At 35.8% G+C, this 26,383-nt stretch overlaps 1 protein-coding gene across 1 annotated transcript in view; it reads left to right on the top strand.

Annotated features, from left to right (window-relative positions):
* EPHA6 (EPH receptor A6) overlaps positions 1-26,383 on the top strand; it is a gene marked incomplete at its 5' end in the record, with an annotated part of 762,908 nt that overhangs the window by 534,072 nt on the left and 202,453 nt on the right. Inside the window, 2 exons of the mRNA XM_081138997.1 lie at positions 4,653-4,723; positions 8,024-8,149. Coding sequence (XP_080995123.1) covers positions 4,653-4,723; positions 8,024-8,149 — 197 coding nt within the window. The remainder of the gene's footprint in view (positions 1-4,652; positions 4,724-8,023; positions 8,150-26,383) is intronic.

Genomic DNA, 26,383 nt, shown 5'->3' with positions numbered 1-26,383 from the left:
ATCTGAATCCTGACTAGCTGACTAACTTCACCTATCTAAACCTTAGATTTCATGTATACGATCTTCATTCACATCTCTGTACTGCTGCTAGGTACTGACAATACAGAAATGTGAGTGAAGATAATATGTATGAAAGTATTTAAAAGAATAAGTGTTACTCCTTATTGAACCCTTGATATTAGCCCAGATTTTTGTCAGAAATTGTGAATATCTTCAGATCATCATATTTTCATTCCTTCTAGGAATACCTGGAGAATTTCCTAATAGTCTGAAACACACTCATCCTGAAAACTGCCAATGATTTAAAACTACAATAAGAATTTCAGTCCAATCGTACATGTCCATGCTGACTCCAGCTAAAGTACACCATCTCTACTGGAAAACCCCAATATTTAATAATGAGCCAAAATAACAAATAACTCCTTTCACGGCCAGTATTTCAGTGAACTAGAAACAACCCCTGTGTTACTCATTTTTAAAACTCTACTTATATACATAATTTATGGAAATTTATTGAAAATGACAGAGGATATGCATATGTGAAAAATTGTTATCTATACTTTTGACAGCAAATGAAAGTTTCAGATCTATAAACTGACAGTACTTAGAAGGCACTTATCCAGTGTAGGTTCCTGACAAAATATAACTGCTACCTGTTAAGAGTGTATCTGATTTAATTGTCACAAACCTACTTTTACAGAATTTATCAAGGAACAAAGAAACACATTAATATTCCAAGGTGGTTAAATTGAAATGGTGACTTCTTTAGGAAATTAACTGTAAAAGGGGCACATTTACCCTATGTTTACTTAAAAATTTAATGTGTATAAACAGGCATAGTATTACTCTTATAATTAACAGTGTCTTGTAATCTCCTGCTTTGGGGGCTGATTAGCTGATAGGAGAATGCTAACAACAATAAGAAAAATTATATACATATGAAAGAAAGCAGGAAATAATGATAAACTCACCCAATAAAAAGTACTAGTTTGGGCATGCCATGGCACCACCATCAGATATTGTTGGCCATCACTCTCCTGTTTCTCTCTCCCTTAACACTAGAGCTAACTAACCTCTGACAACCTCTCGCCATCATCAGCTTTAATACAATCGTCTTTTATAGTGGGCAGAAAACAAAGTTTGGTGTCTCTAAACCAACCAACTATTAGGTAGAAAACAAAATATTCAATACTATAGCCTACAAATACCAAACATGACCTACAAAATTCTTAATGACTAGCAGAGGACAACTGGCTATTTAAAGAAAAAACAAAACCCTCCACATCCTGGTGGAGATCTGAGTTTGTTTGCTTTAAAAAAAAAAAAAAAAAGGTAAGATTTTTTTTCCCCCTGATCCTATCTAGTACTTTTTTGCAAGAAGAGGGATTGGAAGACAACAATGCCTAGGACAGGAAAAAAAGATGCCAGAGGTTAATGTGGCAAGTCTGGAAAAAGGAAGGAAAGAAGAGAATGAAAGCATTTTAGTGCATGTAAAGTCACTGTGACAATTTGGTTGGGTTAAAAAAATTAAAATGCCAACATTTTGGGGGTAGCTACATGTTTAGTAAACTTTATTAGAAAAATGTTAAGTAGAAGAATAAACACTGCTATATTTTCATTGCCATTTATAACATACGCCCTGCCCATGCATTTGAATTTGGCGGCATTGATATCTTGATACTACTCTATCATGAGTTGCACGTAACTTAAAGATAATCAGTTTGGAGCCTAGAAAGATTATTTAACTATTAAAGTTCCATGAAGTCCTACAAGGCGATCTTAATTCCAACTATATAAGTTATATTATGTTAACTAGATTATAATAATTTATATGTGATGGTTCATTTGATTCAGAAAGACTATTTTTTTAGTTGAAAGTTTTTTTGGAGAAGCTTGGGGTACTTTCTTAAGTATAATTTTATTTAAACAGCAATGTCATTTTTCCCCAATTTAAAAAGAAATGACTCTAATTTCATAATGGAAATTGATTTAAATGACCTTTTTAATAGTAATTCCATATATGGCAAACTTGGATGTAATTCTTAAGTTAAATTCGTATGTATTTGTAGAACAGAGGTTAAGTCCTTATTTTCTCATAGAATACAGTATTTCTGCAAATGATATAAATAGCACATATACAATGATATAAACAGCAAATACCCATGTAGAAAAGCATTTCATTAAAATATCAGAAAGTATTTCCTTGGCATGAAAGCAGACTTATAGAACAGTGGGACAGAATAGAGAGCCCAGAAATAAACCTATGTGTATATGGTCAATTGTTATATGACAAAGGAGGCAAAAACCTATGATGGGGTAAAGACAGTCTATTGAATAAATGGTGTTGGGAAAATTGGACAGATACATGCAAAAAAATGAAAGACCACCTTCTTAAATCATATATAAGAATAAACTCAAAATGGATTAAAGATTTAAGTGCAAGACTCAATACCATAAAAATCCTAGAATAAAACGTAAGGAGTAAAATCTCAGACATTTCTCATAGCAATATTTTTTCTGATATATCGCCCCAGGCAAGGGAAACGAAAGAAAAAATGAAAAAATCGGACAGCAAAAGAAGCATTAAGCAAAATGAAAAGACAACCCACTGAATGGGAGAACACATTCACCAATGATACAACTGATGAAGGGCTAATATCCAAAATTTATAAAGCATTCATGCAACTCAATACCAAAAACAATCCAATTAAAAAATGGGCAAAGGACCTAAATAGACACTTTTCCAAAGAGGACATAAAGATGGCCAAGAGATGAAAAGACGCTCGAAGTTGCTAATCATCAGAAAAATGCAAATTAAAACCCCAATGAGATTATCACCTCACACCTGTCAGATTGACTATCATCAGTAAATCAACAAACAAGTGCTGGTGAGGGTGTGGAGAAAGGGAACCCTTGTGCACTGTTGGTGGGAATGCAGACTGGGGCAGCCACTGTGGAAACAGTATGGAGATTCCTCAAAAAATTAAAAATGGAACTCTGTTTGACCCAGTGATTCCACTTCTGGGGATATATCTAAAGGAACCCAAAACACTGATTTGAAAGGATACATGCACCCCTATGTTCATTGCCGCGTTATTTACAATAGCCAAGCTATGAAGGCGAGCCAAGTGCCCATCAAAAGCTGTGATACACTTAGGTAATAGAATACTACTTGACCATTAAAAAGATAGAAATCTTACCATTTGAGAAAGCATGGATGAACCTAGGGGTTATGATAAGTGAAATAAGTCAGTCAGAGAAAAATAAATACCACATGATTTCTCTTACATGTGGAATCTAAAGAATATAAATCAACAAACAAAACAGAAGCAGACTCCTGGATACAGAGAACAGACTGATGGTTGCCAGAGGGGAGGGGGACTTGGGGGCTGGGTGCAGAGATGAAGGGATTGAGAAGTATAGATTGGAAATTACCACACAGTCATGGGAATGTAAGTACACATAGGAAATATAGCCATTAATATTGTAATAACTACCGTGCCTTTTGGTTACTGGAAATATCGGGGAAAGTATATGGTTGGCTAACCACTATGCTGTACAACTGAAACTAATACAAAATAATATTGAATGTAAACTGTAATTGAAAATTTTTTAAAATAAAAAAAATTAAAGAAAAGAAAGTATCACCTTAACACATAATAGGACAAACTTAAAAGAAGACATTACAGTCATTGTAGGTTACATATGTTTGGCCTAATAAACTTGCGAGAAGGACTGAAATGCTATCTTTTCCTGAAGCAGAATTTGAATACTACTTAAAAAGAGAATTTAATGATAAAGAAAAAATGTGTACTAAATTATTTTTAGCGTTCCATTTTCATGCTTGCCAATTTATATGACATCAGAAATTGCTTTAACATTCTACATGCTGGGGAAAACAATTTCAATTGCATAAGATAGAAATAACTCATTTTGAAATCTCTCTTAAGCACTTTGGTAGAGAAGCATTCGTTGGAGATTCTTCTATGAAAACTGTAAGACATTTCTGAATAAATACTGAATTTGCCATGGGATTTGAAGCAAAATTCATACTTAAAGAACAAATTGTGTGCCACAGATGTATTCTGTTTAACCATTTAGAATTAGCAACTTGATGAACTGTCAGATCATATGGCTGTTGATGAATTTATTCATGTTGAAGAAGTCATGGGAGATAAACACCTGCTTCTGTTCTTCAGAGCATGATTATCCCGAGAGAGAACAGACATGCTGCTACCAAATTTCTGACGTTAAAAAAAAATCATACCATTTAGCAGAAGATAGTTGTCTACATTTCTGAGATTCTGACTCAAAACCATTTTTTCATTTGACTTTTCATTTGTTGCACTAACTCTAGCTATTAGAAGTCATATAAGGAAGGACATGATAGTTATTGCTGATTATAAAATATTTTTCTAAGATTCCTATCATTTGGATCAATCAGCCCACTTGAGAGTGTTATTTTCTTATCTGGGGCTGATTTTGATGCATACAAAAAACTTTCTGTAGAGTATTTTAACATGTTATAAAGATGTTCTTAAAAGTGGTCTTTATGGTAAGGACTTTGCCCATGAGTGGTGTGTATTTTAATTGGCTTTGGTTCTCATCTAGCATAATTTGAAAAATTAGATTCTGTTTACTTTTTTTTAAAGGTGCCAGTGGTACATTAAGGCGAAAATGAAGTCAGAAGAGAAGAGAAGAAACCACCTACAGAATGGGCACTGTAAGTAGTGGAGACTCTCTTCCATTGTTTTGTGCTGTTCCAGCAATTCAAGAGTTCCTTGTAAACCTGGATCGGTGAGTTAAGAAAGCCAAAAAATTTACTTCCAACCTTTCAGCATTAAAACTTTTCATCTGGTTTCCAGGTTTGTTGGTTGGAAGTGCACCTGCTTCTCATTAGATGATATTGCTGTTTTTCTAATTCTGCTTGCTGAAAAGCAAGACAGGCCGAATATGCTAAAAAGAAGACTGATTATATCTAGCTATTTACCACTCAAAATGTCTCCAATGTGTGAGTTGGTTTTATGTAGTGGAGCAGTGGCCACAGAAATATTATGGAATCCTTATTCCTTCTCGTAAGAACTGTCATTTAAACATACAACAAATCAATGTACAGTTTATTAACACTAAAGAAGAAAATCAGCTCCGTTACTCTGAGAATATGTATGAAATCCTTGAGCTGACTACAAGGTTATATCCATTTGAAGGATCTCTTCCCAAGCAAGCTGTAATTACCACTATAGTTGGTTTGATAGTTGCCACCCTCTCCTCCCCAACGCCTACTTCACCTCCATCTCCAAATGGCAAACTACTTTGTCAAGGCAGTTCCTCTGTAGTGAGACACTGAATTAACAAGAAAGGGATGTTCTCTAATTAACCGCAGTGTAGAGATAATATGTGAGGCGAGTTGTTTAACTATTTAAGCTCATCTTCTACTTCAAATTGAGCCAAATGAATAAGGGACTTTTAAAACTATGTCACCATCCAGGGGAGGGAAGGGATTTAAGTGAGGAAATTACAAACTAGAGGGATGATTTAGGGCTATTTCTAAGGCTCACATGATTTCTCTGAGTGGTCTAAGGACCATGTGCATTGCAATATTCCACTCTCACTCACCTAAATTCTGATTCAGAAGGTCCAAGGTAGGGCCAAGACATGCATTTTCAGCAAGCTCTCCCAGGTTGTTCTTTTGTACAATAAGTTTGAGGCTCCCTGCCCTGGCAGGGAAGGGAGAGCTGAGACAGCCGATACCAGGCATGGAACGAGCTGGAAACGCTTTAAACAGATGCAGAAACATGGATCCAAACACCTGGACAGATAACTTATGCTGAGCAACCTTAAGATTCACTGGGGGGCCTTTAGAACTGAAATGCAGAAGAAAGAAATGTTCCTGAGGTATTTATTATCTGTTTTCCAACTAGCAGTTTAGCATAAACTAAACCAGATGGGCCCAGCAAGAAACAGCGAAAATAACCCGAGTTAGCCAAGGAGGCAGAAGAAAGATAAACCAATGTTTTAAAAGACCAGAGATAAGTTAAATGAGTAACCAATTAAAATCAGTACTAAATTGAGTTTTTTCCCCATACGACATATATTGTATGTACGAGAAAAACGTGATATTAACTAATCAGTTTATTCCTTAGAAATATGTATCATCTTGAATAATCGAATAGTTGAATCGTTAAAACACGTATTTGTTAATAAATAATACCTGCTTTCTGTGCCGAAAGCAGTATCAGTCCGATACCACTGGCCATCTAGTAGAAGCCACTGAACTTGAGTTTATAGTATTCAAACTGAAGTCAGAGCTCCTACTAAATTACAAAACTGTCATTCAGGATATATAAGAAATACAGATTATCCATTCTCCTTTTCTCCCACCTGAACTTTGGGAAATCAAGAAAAGCATAGTAGCCCTGGCGGGTATACAGCTCAGTTGGTTGGAGCATCATTCCGTACCCCAAACGGTAGCGGGTTTGACTCCTGGGCAGGTCACACACCCAGGTTGCAGGTTGGATCCCTGGCAGGGGTGCATCCAGAAGGCAACTGATCAATGCTCCTCTCTCTATCTCTCCCCCCCTCCCTTGTTCTCCCCCTTTCCTCTCTCTAAAAAAAAAAATCAATAATTTTTTTTTTAAAGCATAGCATTTCAGAATATTGTCAGGTCTAAGTATACCTAGAAATACGCTTCACTACTGCTGTTTTGAGAAGTACTAAATGTCTCATGGGTGCACATCCAGTACTAGAAGACAGCAGGCAAAAAAGGAATAAAAGAAATCAGCAGGCATGGAAGAACTCATGAAGCAAATTATTGCTAACAACGTTCATTTCATTACCTTTTCTAAACTCACTTAATTATCTGTTTGCTTACTTCTGAGATTTTTTCTTGAAAGAGCATGTTTCTAAGGAGACCTAGACGACACTTATGTGTTGCATGGCTTTCAAAATCTAAGCCACAAAACCAAGTATCATCCACTATCCCACAAATTTCCATAGATCATTTCATCCCTACTAATTCATATTCAATAATAATTTATATTCAATATTATATCTATGCAAAGGCCAAACATTTTGCTGTGTGCTTATTACCTATAAAACCATACCTAAGGTATTTGGAAGTATACAGAGATGTATAAGAGAGGATCTCCTCTCCTCCAGGAGCTAGAAATCTAACATGGAAAACAGCCCAAGGAGCAAAACGGAGGAGTAACCACAGGCAGTCTGTGATCTCTGCTGACACTGAAGAAGTTGCAGATGTATATGTAATGACATATTCAAGTTTTCCCAACCATCCCTGTCTTAACTGCCTGTGGGCAGTGAGCACTCCGTCCCCACCAGAAAAGTAGCCAGTGACCAGATCTGTGCCTGGGATTCCTATCCTTCCCTCCCGATTGACAGGGGGTCCTTTTCAGGATCATGTGCTTTCTGGCCATGGAAGCAACTACAGGAACACAGAAAAGGGCTATTATTGGTTGTCATCTTCTGACACTGTGCCTTGGGGTCTGTTCTTTACTGCCTAAGAGTATCTGGAAGCGGGGAGACCCCAGGACTGGGGCATAAGTTCAGGAAAATCCAGTGCCTTAGAGTACAAAGAGTCTAGGATGGACACAACAGGCTTGCTTGTTTGGGGGACAAGAGGTGGGTGGGAGAAGGCTCATGCCTCATTTCCCCCGTGCCCTGAGCTGGATCAGATGTGAAAGGTATGGGTTGTCAGTGGTAAGTGAGCTGATTAAACATTTTACAGAAATATAATTAAAAATGTGCTTTCTGGAACCTGTCAGCTCACTTTCTATTAAACCACCAGGTCATTTTACATTAGCAGCCAATAAAATTTTTATTCTAAGTACTCAAAGCTTTCATGGAGTGGGGGAGGATGGGGGGGAGGGGCAGAAAGAGAAAAAGAAATTTAAGTAATTAACAAGAATGAATATTTCAATAAGTGACTCCTCATTTTAAATATTCACAAGATGTGTAATTACTAAAAATATCTTTTAAACTAAAACACTCTTTTATTCTGTTTCAGTACGCTTCCCAGGAATTAAAACTTACATAGATCCAGATACATATGAAGATCCATCCCTAGCAGTCCATGAATTTGCCAAGGAGATTGATCCCTCAAGAATTCGCATTGAGAGAGTCATTGGGGCAGGTAAACATAAAGTCTACACTTTTGAAGATATAATTCCCTAATAGTTTAACTGGTTTATCAATATAATATTTTAAATCTTAGCAGTTTTAGTCATTGAAAATTTTTAAGAAATGAGAATTAAAGTTGTTATTTTTTTTTTAAGTATTTTAAGCGCCTTAATTCAGTTTCCAAACAATGAGAAAATTCAGAAAAGTTACTTTTAACATCTGTACTCTTCCTTCAGTATGGAGATAAATTACAATAAAACTAGAGTAATTCGGGAATTTATTTTTAAAAATGTAACTTCAGGAGTTTGTCACAGGTTATTATAGATTTACTCAAACCCCAACATCTATAGACATATACTATAATTACTACTAATATTGATGACCTTGAGGCTCTGCAAGATCCAGAAGCGTTCTGAGAATCATTAAGGGTAAAATTAGGATCAATATAGTTATACATTATTTTAATGTAAGTAATTTTCCCTATGTAGAATTTTCAAACACTCAGACCACTATATTATTAAGCTATTCTGGATAAGTACAAATTTATTGTGAATCAGCTTTCAAGAATTTATTCTGTACATTACTTAGAGCACAGGCTAAGTCAATGTAATAAAGAGACCCCAGATTATTCATTCCTCTTTGAAGTCCTTGACACAAGGTGAATAATCCATGCTGGCCCAGGAGCTTTCATTCAGATCTTGAAAGGACCCGAGTTCCTTCTGTTCTTTGCTCTGCCTTCCCCTAGTGTATGTATCATCTCTGAATGGTCAAAGCTGGCTCACTAGCACCTCTCTTCCAGCCTGTGAAAAGATGGAAAGAGTTGTCTCTTTGGCTTTATTTTTAAGGCAATTACCTGGAAATTGCAAATATGTCTGTTCACATCTTAATGGTCCAAATACAGTAATGTGGACACACTTAAGTGCAAGAGAGTTTGGAAATATAATCTGTGACCAGCAACCATGCATGCAGCTAAAGGGGGGAGAAGGAATTAATTACTAAAGAGGGAGGAGAAACTGGATCCTGAAGGAGGGTATTGGTCTCCTCTAGATGCTGGATATCTGTGCAATACTTTGGACAGAGCAGAATATAGCAAAGCGTGGTCATTCCAGCCAGGTAGCATAGCTATGCAAAGGCCAAAATTATTCCTTATGCCTTTCAAAGCTTTTCTTCACCTGAAGGACCACCTAAATAATTAGCTGGGACCAGTGCAAAATGAAAATGTAGAGTTCCTTGTTAAAAAGTGATTAATGCCTGGCCAGTGTGGCCCAGTGGTTGATCACTGACCCATGAACCAGAGGTCACAGTTCAAATCCCAGTCAAGGCACATGCCCGGGTTGCAGGCTGGATCCCCAGTAGGGGAAGTGCAGGAGGCAACCAATCAATGACACTTATCATTGAGGTTTCTATCTCTCTCTTCCTCTCTCTGAAATCAATAAAAAAAAAAAAAAAAAGTGATTAAGAATTTTAAGCCCTAGCCAGCTTTGCTCAGTGGTTAGAGCATCAGTCTGAGGACTAAAGGTTCCTGGGTTCGATACTAGGCAAGGACACATACCTCGATGGCAGACTCAATCTCAGGCCCCATGGCCACGTGTGGAAGGCAACCAATTGATGTGTCTTCTCACATTCGAAGTTTCTCTCTCTCTCACTGTCTCTGAAAAGCAATGGAAAAAATATCCTCAGGTGAGAATTTAAAAAAATTTTTTTAAAGTGGTTAAGAATCTTAAGATAGCAACAAGAGCATTAAATAAATGGCAGGGCCCTTCTAAGCTCAAGGCTCTGCATGACGACTCCCATTGAACTGACTCTGTTTCCCAGGTACACAAAGAACTAGCACAGTCTCAAGAATTCCAGGGACAAGTGTAGAGAGTCCCTTGTGTCACTTGATTCCCTATGCACAGTGGATCATCTCATCTCTTATATAGCCAGGTCTCCCTCCGAAAGCTGACACAAGGGTCCTGTACATTTAATCCTAGTGCTTGCAGTCAAAAAGAGGCTGTCAAATCAGAAAGATTAAGAGCCTGGAATGTAGCCAGAGTCTCTGTCCATTTCTACTGAGCATAAAGAACATCAATAGGCAATAAAGGCATAATTGAAAAGAGTAATTGCATTATATTCATTTAGTTTGGTGGTTCGTTTTCTTGAGATAGCAGAAGAAGAGAGGAAGAAATGAAGTCGAATAACTCCGTCACACCGTGTCTGGCTTTCTTCTCTGACATGTTCTTTTATGCTGCAGTGTTCCATACTCTCATAGGTACAGCAGAGCATCTTCTCTCATAGCCCTCTGTGCAGAAATTAAACACCACTGTCTGAAATCATATTAAAAGATAAAATCAAATATCTAAAGTGTAAACAAAGAAATTAAATTTTACTTCAGATTCAGGGTTTTTCCAGATCAAATATAGATTTTCCCCTGAAAAAAATGTGTAACAGACACTACCAAAGTAAACAATAAGTATTAATGGGACTGTTTTAATATCGTAGTTCCCCTGCTTCATCTAAACTCTGGTAAATTATAATGGGATTCCTCTCATTTGCCAAAGACAACATCTAAACCATGTAGTCAATCCTACATCAGTGTCTCCTTTTTATATTTATTCATCTTTGACTATTTCAACTTTCAGATAATATGATAGGCACCCTTTTACTGTTCATCTTCAGGAAAATCATAAAAGTAAAAATGTTTTATGAAACAAAATTGTTATAACTTTCCTCTTTGTGCTCCTGACCAGTACTACTCCGTTAATTAAATTCATTAGGTCATACTGGTCAAGTGGCTCAGTTGATGGAAGCATCATCCTGTACACCAAAAGGTTGAGGGTTTGATTTCTGAGCAGGGCACATACCCAGGTTGAAGGTTCGATCCCTGCTCTGGAAGCATACCAGAAGCAACCGATCAATGTTTCTCTCTCACCTCTCACATTGATGTTCCTCTCTCTCTCTCTTCCCCTTCCTCTCTCTCTAAAAAATAAACAAAACATATTATATCCTCAATGAGGATTAAAAACAATTTTTTTTAAATGTATTAAGTTGCGTTTCTAAAACTCTAATTGCATGTGAAAAAAAGTTCATGAATGTGTGAACTTTTCCTACAGCAGCAGTGTGGAAAAGCATTGTTCAGTCAAACTAAATTAATAGAGTTATGTAACATCTATGACATAGTTGCACAACTGGTTATTTGCCCAATTTTTTACTGTAAATACTTTCCTCAAGTTGTCTCATATCCTTTATTATTTCCCCCCACCTATTCGATTGTGTCTTCTTAGACTCCATTTCATCATCATCTGTAGGTGTTAGGTATTCCCCTGGGAAGTGTAAATTAAGGGACTTAAGTGGCTGTATAGGAGCTGGGCAGAGGTGGGGTAGAGTGGGGGACATGGGAGAACGAAACAAGATACCAGGTCTTAATAACTGTTAGGTAAAAGATAGTCAGGTCTGATAAAGGCAATGAGAGTAGCAATAGACTCACAATTCATTGCTGAGGGAAAATCTGCAAGACCTGCATGATTTTTAACAAAGAAATAGGTGAGAATGTTTTCCAGGTTTCTAGTTGGGAGATGCAATGTGTGTTTATTAAATATTCCTTAAACGACTTATTAAAAAATGAACCCAAAAGAAACCACATTAAAATTTTAAGAAAGGAAAGAGCATGAAAAATTATAGCACACCTAACCCATAACACTTATTACCATGTCCACTGAAAATGTTTATTAGTTGGCCAATGTCTACTTATAAGAGGCACTGTGCCAATTATTTTTTTCATATTGAGTCATTATGCTCATCAAAGACATGTGTGCTCAACCTGTCTTCCACACACAGTCTCTGTCCTGGGATTCTCAACTTTATAACTATCCAAATATTATGCGGCAAATCCTTAGAAAATTTAATTTGTCCTATATCTAGGCTATATACATATGTATTCTTAAAGTTTTTTATCTTTCACTATAAATTTTATTGTTTTTTAAAATGAGTTTTCTAGGATACTTTTTTTCTTTTTTTGTATATCGCTACTCTATTTAATAGTGGCAGATTATCTTTGCTCATCAATACAGGCCTGAATTTCCATGAAAATGCACATTTCCATTTGAATGAAGTGAGCAGCCCTGTTGCATAGGAGACTAACCAGATCATTTATCTCCTTTGACTTTTTGTATCATAAAATGAAATACTGTGGCCAGAGGACTAAAAAACAGAAATTCCCAAGCTAAAAGAGCCAATTCAGATTAGGGTAGAATTATTATTTTATACATATCTTGAGATAATGAGGAAACTGGTAAACTGAATTTTAATCCTGAGCTGGAAAAGGTCATTGAAAGGCTGTCCCTTTTTCAGGGCAGTCCTGAACTTAGACCATTATAAGAAAAACCTACCAGCAGAGTATCTGTAATTTGGAAACATTATTCCATTGAAAAAATCATTTTTGTGTCTCTAAGCCCATAGGGCACCCTTCTTATTTTTGACCTTCCCTCTTTCCCTAGTCTCGGTGGAAATGCATAAAATCTCCCCGTCATTCATTCTATCCCTTTATCTATACAAAACTCATTATTGCCTCCACTATCAGCCTTATCTCCTCCTAGCTTAGTGTCACCGTATTTTTTCTCTCCCTAGAATAGCCCTGGAAGTTTTAACTGTTCGTTTCTCAGCAGTCATCTGCAGGTAACAGAAAGTCAAAAGGACAACAGAAAGGGTATAAAAGTGAGTGTCAAACCAGTGATTTATTCAGCCTAATATTTGGTTCTGGTATTGTCATCTTGTTTGAGGTCATAGTTGCCCGTTATGGTATATAAGGCAAACTATTTACTTTGTGTACCTCTCCTACTTCCCCTGTCATCCCCCAGCCAGCCTCTTATCTCTGCTCTAGAATCTATTATTTTTAAGTTATTTTTAAAACTCTCTTATTCTCTTTATTATTTGTGTTCCTCATCTGTAGCAGTATTTTTATACAATATGACAATAAGAAATGTAGGCAGTATGCCAGATGTGGTTTCACAATTTACTTTTTACAAGAAGAAAATTGTGTTTATGGATCATTTCCTCTATATTTAGATGAGATGATTTTATCAGATGCAGGTTTTCTCTTTGTCTTGCAACTTAAAGGATTTATGGTAGAGGCCAGATTAATTTTATTTTCTATTCTTAGAAACTCTTTTGTCCTATTAATAGACTAACAATAACATCAACAACAGATTCTGGCAAGATCTTTCTGCCTTTCACCGCAGAATTTCACAGGTTTCTAAATTAAATGATGTAATGAAAGATGGGCTTTATCCATTCCCCATGGATACAAATTAAAAAGACACAGACTGAAGTCAGACAGACCCCAACTTGTATCACAGTCTTGGTACTCATTCACTCTCTGACCTTCACAAATTTTGTAATCTTTCAGAAATTTGATTTGCTCATTTTATAATTAATTCATAATAATAATAGTTATCTTGCATAATTAATGCAAGAATTGGCAATGGCACATATTGATGAGTAATTTAGGAATGATATCTATGTTTTTCAGAGCTAGTTTAAAATTACTGATTAAAATGAAGTTTCAATTTTGTCAGTTATAATACTTGTTTAAGAAAGAAATAAATATATGGTTATCAACAAAAAAACAATATGGAGTGTAAGTTAAAGTACAACAAAATTAAAGTAATATAAAATCAAATGCATAATATGTACAAAATATAACTAAGCTAGAAGAATAAATTTATAGAGGACAGATGTGAATTATAGTAGTTTATATTAATAATTTGCTTGATAAATTAAACTCAAATTATAGAACTTATTGTATACCTTACATTTACATAGTGAAATATAGAATCCTACAGAAAAGATTACATTGAGAGTTTATTTTGTATTGAGTTTTTATAGCAGGCAAGATAATCTTGAAGAGTTTTTTGAACTCTTACAGAAAATTTCCAATTTACAAAAAACATTAATTTTTCAAAAATTTTCCTTTGGCCTTTTTCTTTAATTTGTGTATTGCTAAAATAGTTGGTGTAATAAAGGATACTTATTTTCAAAAAAGTACTCCAAGGAGTTAGGGGAAGACTGGATATAGCTTATATAGAAAGAAAAATAATGATACATCCTCTTAAGGCTAACAGTCAAAAGAGGGGGGAAAAGATCCACATACCAACAGCAACAATGTAAGGAATTTTTATTCCTTACATTACTATAGTATATTAGTCACCTCTTGCTACATAACAAATTAGCCTTAAACTTAAAAGCAAGAACATTTACTATCTCAGTTTCTGTGGGTCAGAAATTCAGGCATGGTTTAGCTCCTGCAGGGTTCCTCACAAGATTGCAATTAAGGTGTCAGTGAGGGCTGGAGGGCTGAGTTCTCATCTGAAGGCTCAATTAGGCAAGAATCTACTTCCAAGCTCATTTATATGGCTGCTGTCACGATATAGTTCATTGAGGTTGTTGTAGTGAATGTCTTAATTCCTCACTGCTGGTTGGCTGGAGAACACTCAGATTCTTGTCACATGGGCCTCTCTAACATGGTAGCTTATTTCATTAAATCCAGCAAGAGTGTCTGCTAGCAAGATTGAAATCATAATCTGTTGTAATCTAATCATGAAAGTGACATCACATCACCTTTTCCATATTCTATTGGCTGTAAGAATATTAAGTTCAGACTGCACTGAAGAGGAGGCGGTCACACAATGGCATGAATGCAAAGATGCAGGGACCATTGCAGGCCATCTTAGAAGTCTGCCTACCACATATAGTAATTTTCTAAATTTGAGTTCATTTGGAGTTTTAAGGTTAATATGAATATAATAAAGATGGTAGGCTCTTATTTAAAACAAAATTTGGGGGATAAGATAAAAACTGTATACAATTCTGAATTTCTCTTTTGTAAAGAAGTAAAAGGTTGTTTATGCTCTATGATTATTTAATAATACCACACACTCATTAATGGTGCCTGAGAGGCCATGTGCATTCTACACTGGTGAACAGTAAGATGTGAATTAAGTCCATAAATCTGATTATATGATCTGAGTATCTCATATTATAGTTAGTCTAGCATGAGGTAATTAGTTGATTGCTCCCAGGTGGCACTTGTGTTCTCAGTCTAATTGTCTATTTATTTAACTAATGGCTTTTGTCTTTGTAGCCATTTTGGCTTATCCATTGCTATATAACCAATCATCCCAAAACTAAATGGCTTCAAATAATAATCATTTTCTTTACTTATAATTCTGTGGGTCAACAATTTGGGCTAGGCTCAGCTGGAGCTTTGAGTTTTGTCTTCCAGTCTCACCTGGGGTCACTCCTGTGAATGGTGGCTCAACTGAACAGTGTTGCTGTGAGGTGGTTGGTCTAGGCCAGGGGGTGGGGGGCGGAGTCTGATCAAGGATAACTCATCTCTGCTCCATCTTTCCTCTTCTCCAACAGGCTAGACATGGCAGTCTCAAGGCACTGTTCTAAGCAGATGGGAGAAAGAGTTGTATAGCCTCTTTAAGCCTTGGCTCTGAACTCCTATGATGTAATTCTGATATTTTATCTTGTTCAAAGAAGTCTCAAGGCCAATCAGATCTAACAAGGTGGAGAAATAGCTTCTGCCCCTTGATGAGAGGAGCAACAAAGCCCAGGAGCACATATACAAAGATGGGAGGAATTTGTGGTCATATTTTACAACTTTCTTTTGTAAAAAACAAATTGAATCATTACTTTTCAAGCCTGCTCTGGATAACAGAGTATTAATTTATTTGCAATTTTGTCTCTAAATTCATTTTTGCTTTGCACTTCTAATGAATAACATTCATGTTTTGCTTATTTAACAACTACTAGGTAATCTGCCTTGCGTTACATACTACATGGTGTACAAGTAAAGGGGCTCAGGCTCAAGACAGAAGCTAAGGAAAGTATAATATATAAGGTTCAAAAAAGAAGTAGAAAGGAGATAGAAAGACAGGTAGAAGGAAGAAGCATTATAAGTGAACAAAGCATACATATAAATTGTTATTGAAATTTAGAGAATCTAGAGCTCTAGAGATCACTGCACACTAGGTGATCCGATTGCATCATAGAAATGTCATTTGAAAGCTAAGGGATGCCAAGATGAGGAAAACACAGTTTAGACAGAGGAAGAGAGAAGTGGTAAAATAAGAGGTGTGGAGATTGTGGAAAGGAATTTTGGACAATTTCAGGAGATTTTATAGTTCCATGACACTGGCTGTTTTTTATATCTAATTTTTCTTCAAAGTCTAGGCTTTTCCTTTTTCTTTATGTGAATATAGCTCTAGCTTTGCTTCTTGGCTATTAGTAATGTTTAGTGTCTTTTTAGTTTGGGGAATTTTTAGTTTTTAATGACATGCAAACTTTAAAATAATTAAAGAAAAGAAGAATGAATTTTGCTTTTACTAGGCAAGTAATTAAAATTAAAATTAAAATTAAATACTTTTCCCACTTCATGGTTGTTGTGAGAAGCAAATGAGATAAAGTAGGTGTAACTGACCATCCAGCCTTTATCAGAACACCACCAGTGAAAATGTTCACTACCTTACCAGGCAGCCCATTCCCTTGAGAACAGTTCCAGTAAATTGAGAATCTTTGCGAGCAAAAATGTGCTTCCATGTAACACTGGATATAACCTTATACCACTACCCACTAGTGCTTGTTCTGCGAAATTGAACTTATACAGAGCAAACCCAATCCTTCTTCTACACTACACCATGACCCTTCAATATTTGAAGACAACATGTGAACCTCATAAATCTTTCTTTTCAAGTCTAAATTGCTAAACCTTTCAACCATTTTCATCTGACATGATTTCTGGATACTTCATCATTCTGATAACATTCCTCTGGAAAACTAGAGGTTTTCTCTAAGTCTTTTCAGAATTGAACCCAATATTCCAAATCTGTTCTAATCAATGCAGAAAACACAAGGCTAGCACCTTTCCTGCTGTGCCTCAATTAATGCAGCCTGGGTTTGCATTTGCTTTTTGAACGGCTGCCACACACTGTTGGCATAGAGAATACACCAGTTTATCTAGCGTGGTCTTTCTCAGATGAGTTGCTATTAAGCCAGGCCTATTTCTTTACTTGTCCAATTGACTTTATTTTGCTAAGTACAAGGCTATATTTTATTTATACACCCAAACTATATATCTATATAAACCATATATATATTCTATATCTAGCTATTCAAATATTTTCTCATATTCCCATTTAATAAAAATTTTATCAAGTTTCTATAGGTGAATTTTCTCAAACTTTCCATTTCCTTCTCCATCTCAATTAGATCAGCCAGTACAGTTATCATCTGAATCATCCCTGAGTTATTCTGCCTTGCAAGTCAGTTATGTGTCTTTATCATAACTGAGCTCAGAGCTCTCTGTACGGCATTTATTTAGAACACTCTTTCATTTTCTCCTTCATTGGAATAATTATGTTTGCATTGTTTAAAATCTATTTTTTTATGATCTCACTTTTTAAATTAAATGTATTGGGGTGACATTGGTTAATAAAATTATATAGGTTTCAAGTATACAATTCAATAATACATCATCTGAATATTGCATTCTGTTTTTATGAGCCAAAGTCAAATCTCTTTTTGTCACCATATATTTGACCCCCTCTACCCTTTGCTACCTCCCCCCCCCTTTCCCTCTGGTAGCCACTGCACTGTTGTCTGTGTCTATGAGTTTTTGTTTGTGTGTCTCGTTTGTTCATTTGTATTTTATAGACGCCTATCCCTTATCTATAGAATCTCTGATCATGAAATTGTACTCAACCCATGTACCTTTTTTTAAACCAGCACCCTAAAGTTTAATATAAATTATGGCCGGGACTTTTTTCCTAGGCTGTTAGGTATCATTAAATGAAGATGGTCATTTTTTCCCCCAAGTTTCCACCCCCTTACACTTCATAGGTCTTTTTTCAGAATTAGGTCCAAATAACAGTTTCTGTTGATTCTTTTGAAAGATGGAAACAGTAGCAAGGCAAGTACTTATGATCTTTTATAGCTTCTCATTTGTGGCTTTCATGGTGAAGTAAATATACTCACAGGTGGGAAGGTGTGTTATGTAAGGATTGTGTAGAGCTTGAAGCACATGGACTTTCCATGTGGTCTAATGCAGTTCCTTGTTGAATGGAAACTTCTGTTCCTACAAGAATCTTTTCTATGATTCCCTCTTTTGCTTCATCCTATCAGGAAAGGCAGTCTGTCTTTGATTTTAAAAGTAGGCAAGAGTTATTGTTTCCATGCTTGATATAATCTTTAGATGTGTTGTCTCTTTCAGTCCTCAGAACACTAAGAATCACAAGAATCACATATGTCCAGCCCTAGCCGGGTAGCTCTGTTGGTTAGAGCATCATCCCCATATGCCAAGGTTGTGGGTTCAATCCCTGGTCAGGGCCCATATAAGAATCAACCAATGAATGCATAAATAAGTGGAACAACAAATCTCTCTCTCTCTAAATTAATTAATTAATTAATTAATTAATTAATTAAAAATTTAAATAAATTTAATTAAATAAAAGAATCACATATGTTCATTTTCTAGCCAAGGAAACTAAGACATAGGTTAAAGTACTTGGTCAAAGTGACTAATAATAATAAATAATTATTATTATTATCACTTATTAAAATGCTGATTAGCTTGTAAAGCCAAATTCAACCCGAGTAGTCTGAGTTCAGAGCCATAATCTTTATTACAAATGACCTTTATTTGTATACTTTATTACAAATTAATACTTTATTACAAATAACCTTTTATATTTGTGAATTTATTCTTTATACATAAAAGTATCTTCTTCTGGCACTTGTGCAATTGCTATTTCTTAAACCATCTTTCCTTACCATGGTCTCCACCTATTTTAGGTGAATCTGGCTGCGTTTCTTCTTGCTTTCATTCTGGCCATTCGTCAGTCTATCTTTTAGTCATTCCCCAGCTTTATGATGTAAAGACTACATCCTAGTTGCTGATCTGTTTCAGTGATTTGTAATAGAGTGGATTGTCACTACCTAACTCTAAGTGTATTGATCCACAAAAAATCCAAGTGCCTTAGCAGACCAACATTAATTTGGACATTGACTGTTGTCATGAGGTCATTCTTTAGGGTGAGATTTTAAATTCCCATCATCGGAAGCATGGTTCACATGTTCTTATATGCCACATCAGTCCAGCAGCAAATCCTGTCAGCTCTGCCTTCAAAATACATCCCAGCATCCAACCAATTTTTACCACTTCACAGCTACAACTCTGCCCTAGCCATCAACATCTCTCCTGGCCTCCTTTCTCCCACCTTTGTGCCTCTGTGATACACTCTCCACCCGAAGCACGAGAAGATTTCCTGAAATGTAAACCAGAGTGTATCCCTCTATGTTCAAAACCCTCTGATCACTTCATGACTCATCCAAAGTAAAAGCCTGTCCACCTACCTAGCTACCTCTTCAGCTTCATCTCGCACAACCTCTCCCTTGCTCACTGCTCTTTGGAAACAATGGCTTCCTTGTTATTCTTCAAACATGCCTCATGCGCTCCCATCTCAAGACGTTTGTACCCGATGCTCCAGCTGAATGCAGAGCTTCAGTAACACCATGGCTCTTAGCTTCAGTAGCACCATGGCTCCTTTCTTACCCCCCCACTTCCTCCAACCTCTAGGATGATGTTACCTTATCAAAATCAGGAGAGTAGCAACCTTCCTCTCACACTCCTTGCCCCCCTTACCCTATTTTTTCTCTGCATCAGTTATAACCAACGGAAATATATTTGTTCTGTTCATTTTTCTTACCATCTGTCTTCTTTGTTTCTCACAGTCTCTGTGGCACCCTCAGCCCTTTAAACAACACTCAGCATGTAAATGGATATAGAATTCATAGTTTATAAAAATAATGAGACTACATATTCATTCATTAAATGACTTTTGTCTTTAAAAGACTTATAGCCTAGTGTAAAATTAAGGTGAGGGAAGTGAGCTAGTATTTCACCTTGTACATCCCCAAGGTTAAGGGTCGTGATAGAGGCATAAGGACACATCGGCCACTAGGAGAATAGCGTTAAATTGAGGGATCGAGGAAGGGCAGCCTAGGAGGTGGCTTAATCCTGAAGGGATTGAAGAGTAACTGAAGAATGTTAGGAGAATTACATAGATTTGTGATTAAAATGATCACTCTGCTGTCTTGTGGAGGAAGGAGTGCCATAAGCAATGACTGGCAGTAGAGAAACCAGTAAGATGTAGGGATTCATGAGACCAAGGCATACAAACAAGTCTCAGTTTCTGACCAGAATGACTGAGATAAAGAACTTGGGAATATTTAGGGGAATGACATGTTGCGGTCTATGTGGGAAAATCCAGTAGCTTTCAAGCCAAGAATGGAAATCTGGCTATTTTGTCATTGTTTTTGTCTTTTGCTTGTGAATATAATCAGAATCCTCAATTTTACAGAGTTTTCAGTCCTAAGTACATTTAGATGTTATGGCAATGACCTCTACAAAAGGGTGAAAATCACTGTGTTCTTGATACGTTTCATAATATCTTTTTACCCCATTATCTATACTTCCTATGAAGACAAGAAATAACAGACATTATAAAGAGATTAGTTGCAGAGTAGAGTCATGCCCCAAGAGAAGCATATCCACAAAATACAGTGCTCATTTTCGACATATGCATGACCAGGACAGTAAGAGAAAAGTGAGAAGTGAATTTGCCTTGCTCCACAAAGATGTAAGCGAAGTTCAGGTTTGCTCAGCTCCTTGTTGGGTAGGGAGTGGTCCAGTTACTGCAGAATCCAATACCTGGTTCAGCACAGAAAAATGAAGAGGTAAGGGAAAAGAGTTAAATTTTATTTTTTTTAAAGTAAATTTAAAGAAAGAATAAATGTAGTGTTGTCTTACATTTGATGTATTAGCCTGTTAAGGTTCACTTGTTGATTGATGGAGCAAATGCCTGTAGCCTGGGAGAGCAGGGCAGGCACCTTTTACTCTAGTTTAATAGCACGTTCCACAAAAGCACTGGTCAAAAAGAGAATGCCAGATTTCTGCCACGGTTATAAATACTTCTTTATTTCTTCCGCCTTTTAAAAATTTTAATTTTTAAAATCAGAGTGACTTGCACCTAGCGAAAATTTTTAAAATAGAAGGGCTTGTAATGGAAGGCACAAGCCTACCACTCTCCCCTCGACTCCTCATCTAACGCTGAGTCCTATTCATTTGTGACAATACTTTTTAACTGATTTTCTTTTCAAATTTCAACGGTTACTTCCATATCCATTTCAACATTAGACATTATCTATTGACTTCCTGTTATCACAGATAAAAATTTAGCTCTCCAATAATACCCACCTCTCCTCTCAGTATAGCTGTTACCTTTGTAACTGCTGTTACCTTTATATCCTTAAATATTATACTTAGGTCTCTATATATTATTCCAACAAGTATAGACATTTTTTATACTTACAATCAAATTGGAAATGTAAAAACAGCTTATTTTCAAAGTGCTATACTGATGTTTGTAAAAATATTTCTACTGTTTCTGCTAAGATTTCTAATACGGGAGCTTCTAGAAGGGTAGGCATCATTTTTTGCCAAGCTAGGGAAAGAGAAAGGCTTAGCCTTTCTTGACCTGACTGGTGAATTGGATAGGTCCTTTTCAGTGATGTCACCTTCTCCTTAATGAGTTTGCTCTTCTGATGTCCTATTGGTAATATTGCTGGAAATTCATGGCTGAGTTTTTCTAGAGCAGCGTTTGGCAAACTATGGCCCACAGATCAAATTACCTATTTTATTGGGACACGTCCATACCCATTTGTCTACTTATAGTCTGTAGCTGCTCTTGTGCAGAAACTGCTAGATTAATTGTTGCAACACAGTCGGAATTTTCCACAAACCTAAAATATTTATTATCTGGCCCTTGGCAGAAAAAGCTTGCCAGCCCTGCTCTGGCTGCTTCAGTACATCCAGACGGCCACGTGGGCAGCTGCTTTCTGGGCTCTGCTCCCCTGCTGCCATGTGGACTGGTGCACGGGGCTCATCCTCTCTCCTGGTCACTTAACTAATTTGAAGCCATTATTTCCTGTATCCTATGATCTCCCTCTCTCTCGATACCATTTTCATTTTGTTGGAACAAATTCTCTACTGACTTTCTTACTAAGAGTGGAAAGTTCACAGAGTAATTTTCTGGATTCTTTTATATCTGAAAATGTCTTTTTAATAAATAAAATAAATAGGGCCTAGAATTGTAAGTTAAAAATATTTTTGCCTCTGAATTTTAAAGGTAGTACTCTACTGTCTTTTAACAGACAGCACTCCTGCTCACCAGTGAAATACCTGGAGGATTCTACCCTGGAATTGCATGTTAATGTGCTGCACACACAGAGGCTTTTTCAATCTGGAAATGTTTGCTCTTCCTCACTCTGGAAATATTTGCTCTTTGAAAATCTTTAGTATTATTTCTGTGTAGTTTTCTTCACCTGAGTTCTTTTTACCCTCTCTGGGATTCCTATTAGTTGCTTATGGAACCCCCTGGATTGAGTTTTCACCATCTTCAACATTAAACTCATATATATGTTGTTTGGGTTTGTTCTTTGTAAATGCAGATTTGTTTTATTTCATAGCAGATTTCCTCAACTATATCTACATATGTTCCAAGACTTTTATTGATTATTGTTTTCTGCTATCATTTTAGTTTTCAGATAGCTCTCTAATTTTCTTATTCTTTATTTCTTTTAGCATCCAGATTTTTCTTGATAGATTAACTATCTTGTCACACAGCATTGCTGTTTATTTTAGTTTCCCTCTTTCTGTTTTATTTCTTTTGCCCCTCTTTCCTATTGGGGATTCTTCTCACGTGCCTGATGGTCCTTGGCTTTTCATTCATATTCACACGTGAGGCACTGACTGGAGGCTCTGAGTGAGAATGTGGGAATGTCTGCATCAGCATCACTTTGGGTGGTGAGGGTCTGTTTTATTGGAGATAGTCAAATATCAGTATGGGTTGTGAATTTTCCCTGGGAACATATATTTTCTTTCTAGATAAGAATCTTCTGATATTTTATAGGAATTACTAGTCAACTCTTTCTTGTGAAACTTTTAAACTGTACTCTTGCTCTTTTAGGGGCCCATGTCTCACTTCTGCCCTTTGCTATAATGGGTGCATCTAAGCCAGGAGTCCATTGATGTTTTCAGCTCATGAATTTCTCTCCTTTCAACAAAAGTAACCTCTTCTCTCCCTTTTTATGCCCAACTACACCCATTAAACTCCCCAGTCACCACCTTTAAAAAATGTGCTGAACTGTCATCCGCTGAAGTCCCATCTCTCGTCCTTTGTCCTTAAGGGTTTACACCTAATGTTTTCCTTTTTATTATTAGAGGGCCTCAGAGAGTGAAAAAAGGTTATGCTACCACCTTTAACCAAAGCCAGGGCTACTATGTCTTCAATGGTCTACAAAATGAGACAAGCCCAGGAGATCCTCAAAAATGAATATACTCTTCTAATATCTTCTAATATGTATTGATTTCTGACTCTCTCCCTTATTTTTAACCACAAACCCTTTCCATGTCATTTTTCACAATATGAAATAAAACTACAAGAATTGTTTCCTATGTATCTTCCTAGATGAACTAAATCAATTACTAATCCATATTATTCAAAATATTTTACTTTGCTTACTTTGCATTAAATAAAGCAAAAGTGGGTGCTGGGTCAGGAAATAGTCTGATCTGTTTTTATCTCAAAATATCAGCTAGTGTGTGGAAATACCAGTTTTCTAATTTCTCTGTATTTCTGGACTAAATGCAATATATTTGACTCTTCAGTTGTGGATTTTTTTTTACTGTTATTCTTTTCTAATCAAAAAGAAACATAGCATCCATGACAACTGACATGCAGCTTTCATTTCTTCCACTAACATGAACATGAACACTGTCATATTTTCCCTGATTCATAACTTTCTCTTCAGTGAAACCCAAACAATCATCTGACCTCCAATTATTTAAAAAAAAAAACGACAACAAAAAATATTTAGCATCTCTCTCTGCTCTCCTTGTAGTTTTATATGCCTGCACAAAATGCTTTTTAAAAGTTCCTGAAAATCCTACTGTTTATTAATCTCAATTTCAGAGTTATAGGATATATATTCACATTATTACAAATGCATTTTTCTTCGTTGCTGTCTTCCATTGGCCTACTGAGTTTTTAAAAATGCCATGCTTTTTAATCTACTCATCTACTGATGGGCGCTTGGGTTGCGTCCAAATCTTAGCTACCGTAAATAATGCTGCAGTGAACACACAGGTGCATATGTTCTTTAAATTAGTGTTTTGGGTTTCTTTGGAAATATACTCAGAATTAGAATCACTGGGTCATAAGGCAGTTCCATTTTTAATTTTTTGAGGAACCTTTATACTGCTTAACCCATGGATTATTTTTAATGTGAATAAATAACTCATGGGTTCTTTTAATGTAAACTAGAAAATCCCTAGAACTAAATCATAATGATAAAACTACATCTTAAAACTTATGAGGTACAGCTGGTGCAGTACTTTATAGGTGAATATATGGTCTTAAATTCCCTACTTTAGAAACAAAGACCTGCTAAAAATTAGTGAGTTAAGCATCCAACTTATTTTTTAAAAAGAGAAATAGAATAAACAGAATAATCACAAATAATGTACAAGGAGGGAAAGAGTAAATAAAATATTAAAGCCAGTAAAATAGAAAACAAAAATTAAAGGTTGTTTTTTAATTTATATTTAAAAATTTTTTTACCACATGTAGAATGTAAAAAAACAAGGGAAAGAGACATGTTAGAAGTCAAATTACTAGTCAGTGAGTAAACACTACTCTTCCCTCCCCCTCCATATACATAACAGTACTTTTCTTGTGTTTCTGGTTTTTTAGTCTTTTACTGCTCACCCCACCCCTCCCTTTGGCAGCCATCCGCTTGTTCTCTACATCTATGGGTCTGTTTCTGTTTTTGTTTACTTTATTCATTTATTTTGGGGTTTTTAGATTCCACATATAAGTGAGATTATTCAATATTTGTCTTCTTCTGACTTATTTTACTTGACATAGTACCCTCTAGGTCCATCCATGTTGTCACAAATGGGAAGATTTCATTCTTATATATTGCTGAACAATAGTACATTGGATTAAGGAAATAAGCACTGGGCTTTTTTTTTAGGTTCAATGTATCATTGAACAAAAATTGTTTGATCACTTCTTTCAGCTTTGTTTCAAATTGTTCAGCTAGTGCAGTGGAGTGAAACCATAACAAATTTTAAATTGTAAAAATGTTGCTCTATAATGCTTAGAGTAATAACTCATGTGATATTTGATGGTAAAAGCTTTTTAAAAAAATAATAAAGAAATGGTATTGATTTCAAAGCTCTTTAAAAAAAGGATTTGTTATCCCTGGCTGGTGTGGCTCAGTTGGTTGAGTGTAGTCCCGAGCACCATGAGGTCACCAGTTCAATTCTGGGTCGGGGCACATGCCCAGGTCGTGGGTTTGATCCCCAGTAGAGGGTGTGCAGGAGGCAGCTGATTGATGTTTCTCTCTCTCATGTTTCTCTCTTGCCCTCTCCCTTCCTCTCTCTCTAAAAATCAATAAAAAATATATTAATATAACTAAATAAAAAGGGATTTATTCAAATAAATGATGTTATATGTAAGAGCATGGAAACTGCATATGCCTTAATAGTAAGTGAATATAAAAGGGTCTTAAGTACATACAGAAAAATACTATGTAGTATGATTACAATTTTATGAATAAAAAATATAAACTTTATGCTTAGGAACTAGATTAGAAAGATAGACACCAAATGAGGTTGTATTCCAGTTATTTAGCCTATGAGTGATTTCTTCTCTTTTTTTCAAGTTTTGCTGTAGTAAATTTTCTTATTTTAATATCACTGAATTTAGGTTACTTTTTATAATTGACAGCATCCACAGTTTCATTGGCAGCAGTATTTTCTTCCTAGGAATACATATAATAATGGTTTATATTGCAATCTAGGACTCAGTGAAAAACAATATTTTTGGATAAATAAAATAATGCATAAATTTTTTAAAAAGATAACATATGATGAATGTCTTCTGAAAGACAAAATTAACTGAATAAAATTTTACCTAAAACAATGTTTACGTTAATGGAAATAGTACTTTAACATGAAAGCAAAGTGTTTAATGTTGATTTTATTAGAACATCTGCCTGTTATTATCCTTGGAGACTATATAAAATCAAATTAAAGCGCCTACAGTTCTGAATTATGGTTTAATTTAAAGAGTTGGTAGTGATT

The sequence above is a fragment of the Miniopterus schreibersii genome (assembly GCF_964146895.1).
Source record: "Miniopterus schreibersii genome assembly, chromosome: 5".
In the NCBI taxonomy this organism is placed as follows: Eukaryota; Metazoa; Chordata; class Mammalia; order Chiroptera; family Miniopteridae; genus Miniopterus; species Miniopterus schreibersii.
The sequence above is the reverse complement of the archived record's forward strand: the minus strand, read 5'-3'. Positions and strand labels throughout refer to the sequence as shown.